This window comes from Trichomycterus rosablanca, chromosome 25 (genome assembly GCF_030014385.1).
Source record: "Trichomycterus rosablanca isolate fTriRos1 chromosome 25, fTriRos1.hap1, whole genome shotgun sequence".
In the NCBI taxonomy this organism is placed as follows: Eukaryota; Metazoa; Chordata; class Actinopteri; order Siluriformes; family Trichomycteridae; genus Trichomycterus; species Trichomycterus rosablanca.
Genome location: NC_086012.1, coordinates 14878373 through 14883743, shown reverse-complemented (window position 1 = coordinate 14883743; position 5371 = coordinate 14878373). Strand labels below are relative to the sequence as shown.

The 5371-nt window shown below is 41.4% G+C and overlaps 1 protein-coding gene across 1 annotated transcript; it reads right to left on the bottom strand.

Annotated features, from left to right (window-relative positions):
- Window positions 1–1162: 1162 nt before the first annotated feature.
- Window positions 1163–4113, bottom strand: klf2b (Kruppel like factor 2b). Its single transcript, XM_062987207.1, has 3 exons — window positions 3755–4113; window positions 2560–3433; window positions 1163–1937 (listed from the first exon to the last, which is right to left on the bottom strand). Exons 1-3 carry the CDS (start codon window positions 3824–3826, stop codon window positions 1762–1764), a joined length of 1122 nt encoding a protein of 373 aa, XP_062843277.1. The 5' UTR covers window positions 3827–4113; the 3' UTR covers window positions 1163–1761.
- Between the last annotated feature and the right edge of the window lie 1258 nt (window positions 4114–5371).

Genomic DNA, 5371 nt, shown 5'->3' with positions numbered 1-5371 from the left:
TTTGGAATGGGATGTCAAACAAGCAATACTTTTTACCACAAGTGTATGTTACAGTAGTACACATACAAAAATTGACTTTTTATGACACCATGCAGTTGGAGTTAATTAATATAAAATAAAAATAAATAATTTGAGGATTTAAATGACCAGACTATGTTTGCTGCAGTGACTGTACTTGTATGTATTTGAACTCAAACTCACATCTGTACTGTAGCTCACATTGGGAGTATCTGTGTGCTTTGAAAACATATGTAAATATATATTTCAGATAATGTAATCTGGATCTAGAAGGCCTCAAAATAAAAGCATTCATCACAAATCATGCGTGTCGTGGTAGTAGTAGGTACTATCTTCAGAACAAAAAAGTGAAATGAGACTTCTACTTTTATACTACACTAGTTTGCTATAAATAGCTCGGCTTGTATTTCTGCTTTTTTGTGTTTGTGAAATTTTCTTTACCAGAAGTGAACATGACTTTTGACATCAGGTTCTCATGCTTAAATTCTCCAGCAAACTGTAATAAGCTGCTGAGGAACGACTCAGGCTTGTTTTTTTTTCCTGTTCTAGACTCTTGTGCCATCTCATTTGCAGGTCGTAATAACTATTTTGGTTTGTTCTGCTGTCATTTTGTCATTTTATGTTATGAAAGTTTAAAAGAGGTCCACAAACGTGCTCCGTCGAGACAACTCGGATTTAAAGTCAGAGGGATTTTTGAATTGCATCAGCAGTTGCGCAGTCAGATGTCTGTTTCGACAAGCCACCATCAAAGGCTTCTGTAAACAGGCCGTCTCTTTAAGCTGGATCTTCAGCACGGAGCCCAGCGCCCCTCCGTCCAGACGTATCTAAATTCTCTCTCTGTAATTATGTAAATGTAATGTTTGTATTTATAGGCGAAAGCCACAGGCTGCGGGCCTCGGCTGGCTGCAGCTGGAAAGCATCTCGGCCTAAACTATAATACCCGCCTGAGTGGGGGTTCAGGAATAGCAGTTCGGTACCCTTGCTTTAACCAAATGGCATGTTATAGGGCCATGTTTAGTGTAATAAGCTTGTTCACCACAGCTTGAGTTTCTTAGGATTCCAAGAAACTTCAAAGCAGCCAGTAATAAGAGAGTGTGCATGAATATGTGAGTGAACATGAAAAATGAGCAATACAAGTCAAGCGTATACTCAAATTTAGTTTATTATGTACAATAAATACAATACTTACAATATAAAACTTCTGTTTATATCTTTAAAAAAAGCAGGACATCGAGCCCTGGTTTATGTGCTAGTGTACAATGGGGCAACAGGTTATTGTACCTTTGTGATACAATATGTTGGAATAGTTTATAACAAATGATAATTTTAATAATTTTAACAAAACATTATCTTACAAAGTATCACAATGAACACACAGTTCTGGTCAACAATTTGAAGGCAGTTTCAAGAACGTTGTCGCTGTGCATGGTCAGTATGCACATTTACTCTCATTATAAATGCACTCTGTTGAACATACATACTGTTTTCAGTTTCAACATGGCTATATATTTATATATTATAGGACCGTCCCTGCAGGTTGCTGTTTGTCCCCAAAACACTTAATGCAGCATTCAATTGTTCTGCAAATCCCACGTAGTACCAGCTACATAATACAAAATAGTATAGAAAAAATGGTGACACAAAAGTCTTTTGGTCTCGGGTTGTATGAAGGTATTAAATAAGGCAGTTATAAGGCTTTGGTTACAACTTTTTCTGTCAGATCAGTCTCATGTTCCTCCATGTTTACATGTGCCTCTTCATGTGCAGAGCAAGGTGGTCGGAGCGGGAGAAAGCACGCTCACACAGTTGGCACTGGAAGGGTCGGTGGCCTGTGTGCTTTCTGAAGTGACGGGTGAGCTCGTCAGACCGGGCGAACTTCCAGCCGCAGCCTTCCCAGTTGCAGTGGTATGGCTTCTCACCTGATGGAACAAAACAGGTAACATGTTAATACAGGATCTTAGGTGGGTTTTATATGCATGCATCATTTGTTGTCCTCCCTGGCAGAAGAACTAAGAGTGTTTTGTTGCTGATTGGCAAGTGGCAAGTAATTCATATATTATTCATGAAACAATCAGAAAATGATTCTCAATTGCTATGGGGAGATTTAAAGAATAAAAAACCTTTATTATTTTACATCTTTAATTAGAATTGGGTTTTAAGGCTTTCCAGAATAACACAGCCGTGTTTTTATGATAAAGTTGCATATTGCAGCTTTAATTCTATACTGTTTCCTTCATGGCCATTTTGTACAAATGAATTAGTCAGAGCAACTGTTTTTACATATTTATGTAGACAGTTGTGATCAAATCGGTTTTAACGGGTCAAGTAGTAGTGGTAGAGCAGGTATATTGCAGAGAATAAATTGAGTCAGTGAAGTTACTCCTTTTTGCATGGTAAATCCTTTACAGTGCAACGAAAACTCATAAACACATATGAACTTTAAACTCTTTCGTAATTTAACACTGCATTGTTCATTTTACGCAAAAGGTAAAAATCATGCAGCGTTCGAAAGCTGGTGAAATTGTGTACTTTATAACTTACCAGTGTGAGTTCTGTGGTGCGCTTTCAGGTGCGAACTCTTGGTGTAGGTTTTCCCGCAGCCTTGGAACGTACACGTATGCGTAGCTGCGCGCTTTCTCGGCCAGGTGCGCCTCCCTCTTTTGGGTTTGGAGTCGAGCAGATCTAGGGGTGATGATGGAGGGGTGAGGAGTGCACGCTGGGCACCGGGCTGCATCACTCCGAGTCCGTCATCGAACACGGCATACAGCTGCGCGCTTTGGTATCCCAGCTGCACTTGCTGCTGCTGGTGCTGCTGAGGTGGGTAGTAGGAGCTCTGTGGGAAGGTGTTGCGGCAGATCTGTGTTTGGCACCTGGCCTGGTCGTCTGGGCTGAGCGGTGGGGTGATGTTGCCCGCTGCTTGTGGGGACACTGCAGGTCTGGGCTGCTCGAACTGTAATGCGCAAGAGACGTTGCCTTCCTGTTTGATGCGCTGGCAGCTTTGGGGCACCATGCCCATCACTGGGCCGTATCCGTCCTCCTCTGCGCAGGGCTCAACTTTGATTCCGTCTGGAAAGCCCGGTCTTGGAAAAGGCGCGTTGTTTGGAACAGTGTTCATATTCATGACGAACCGACCGTGAATTCCGATGCTGCCGCTGGTGCAGTAGGTGTCCGGTTCAGTGTGCAAGAGTTCAGCCACTAGGCTGTATGGTGCGTACGCACTCCCGGTTTGGTACATGTTGCAGTGGTTTGGTGTGGAATTATAGTCCGTAACAGTGGCACTGACTGGGTTCACGGTCTCAGGACCGGTCGTGTTAGCCAGAATGAACTCCAGATCCAAGAAATCGCTCAGATCCTCGTCGTCTTTTCTCCGGTACGCGTCTGCGCATGTCAGCGGCTTCTCATCTACAGTCCACCTCTGGAAATTAAAGAGCAAATATTAGTTTATTCATGGTTATATTTATGCATACATTAAAATCGGTTTATACAAGAACTTAATTCTTAATTCTGAAGAATTAGGAACGCAAATTTGTCCAATTACCAAATTTAATTACAAAAGTATTTTCTTCACTTTGTATCTAGAATAAGATCCAATTGTGGCACAAAAAGCTTTCAAGTGTTTTTGCGCGCTAATTATAATTAAAATAATAATGTCAGCTGACGTTTGACAAGCTCGCATCACAAATGCCAACATCATTTCTAAAGCACTTGTTGCCTACATAAATGAAATCATACTTACATTCTCCCACAATTTCTCCTTCTGGTTGGCAAAGGTCGAAATCGATGGCAAAATGGACCCAGGTAAGGCCATCTTTCAAATGTCCAGGTTGTCCCGTGAAAACTTCTCTAATACGTGAGCGCAAAAACGCACCGCTCGTCCAAGTAAAAAATCAGCCCGTCTGATCCAAACTTTCTCTCCTGTCCATGAACCGAGGAGCGAGTCTGACTGAGTGCATGTACCAGGTAGGACCCTCCTACCTTATAAAGCTCCCAGCTGGGCCAATTGTGCGAGCGGAGGAAGCCGCGTTCAGGATGGAGGTAGCGCTTTCCCAAAAATAGCCAGTATAAAAGAGTCAGACAGAGGAACGCTCAGTGCACTCTCTCAGTTCCACAAACACACACTCTCTCTCCGCTGCCCTCATACACGCATTTAGCTACTCACAGCAGTGACGTCAGGAGGGGGCGGCACATACCGCGGCCCTTACAGCACCGCCCGCTCTCGACACGCATGCGCACTGCGAAAAGACGCACCTTTCCTTGGCAGATTTTTATCGCTGCAGTCTAAGTGGTCTGAAGTTATTTGCACTTTTTTGGATATTTTTGGGCGGGGGATAATAGGGATTACATTATAAGAAAGTAATAAAGTTTTGAAGGAGTTTAAACACTTTTAAATGCAGGTACTATCCTTCATTCATTCGACCGTTTCAGGGTCGCGGTGGGTCCGGTCGCTGATGCTTAGTAAGGCTTAGTAAGCACCGCGTTCTACTGAATTTGAAAGCTCAAAAGAATAGGAGCTCAAAGTCAGTTAATAATAATAACAATAGAAATAATAATAATAATTATTATTATTGTAACATTACAGGTGAGCACATGCTATGTACAGGCTATTATCCCAAAATAAATTTCAAGAACCTTATACAATTCAATTTTATCTCTATTTGGCATCACTTGAATCAGTGGGCACAAAGCAGGAATATATCCTAGCTAGATAGAGAGACAGAGACAGACAGACAGATAGACAGACATCCAGTTTGGAGGAAACCAAAGTATCCTGGTGAAACCACTGCAATTACTGGGAAAGCATACCAAACTTCAAATAATGTCATCCACCCTGCAAATTGCAGAAAATAATAATTCAGAATATGGATATGTCTTCCATTTGTGTATGCTTTATGCGGTTGTTAAAGCTATTTGGTCCACTATGCTTACATAAGTACTAATCAATCAAGCATGTGCCTTTTGTGGGTTTTAGTTTGTATTGTACCATCAGAGAAAAATCCTCATACTATAAGCTGGCAATTTGTGGATTTAATTTCATGACCTTACCAAGACACCACTGGTCTGTGTATGTTTAAACAGCCCAGATGCAGTCAAACTAGCTCTAATGATATGGCCAAAGTGAAGCCACAACTGTAGTCAACCTAAATCAATAAATAGGAGGCAATGCAACAAAGTTCAATAACATCATAACTTCTGATCATCTGTGTTGCTGGATGTACTTTGGAACTGAATGTTTTCAGAAAACCTACAATAAACTTATATTTGTGATGTGTTATGTATGTGTTTCAATCATTAGTTCACAATAAATTATTAGTTTTAAGAATGGTTAATATTGCAAGTCTGCCAGACATGTCCC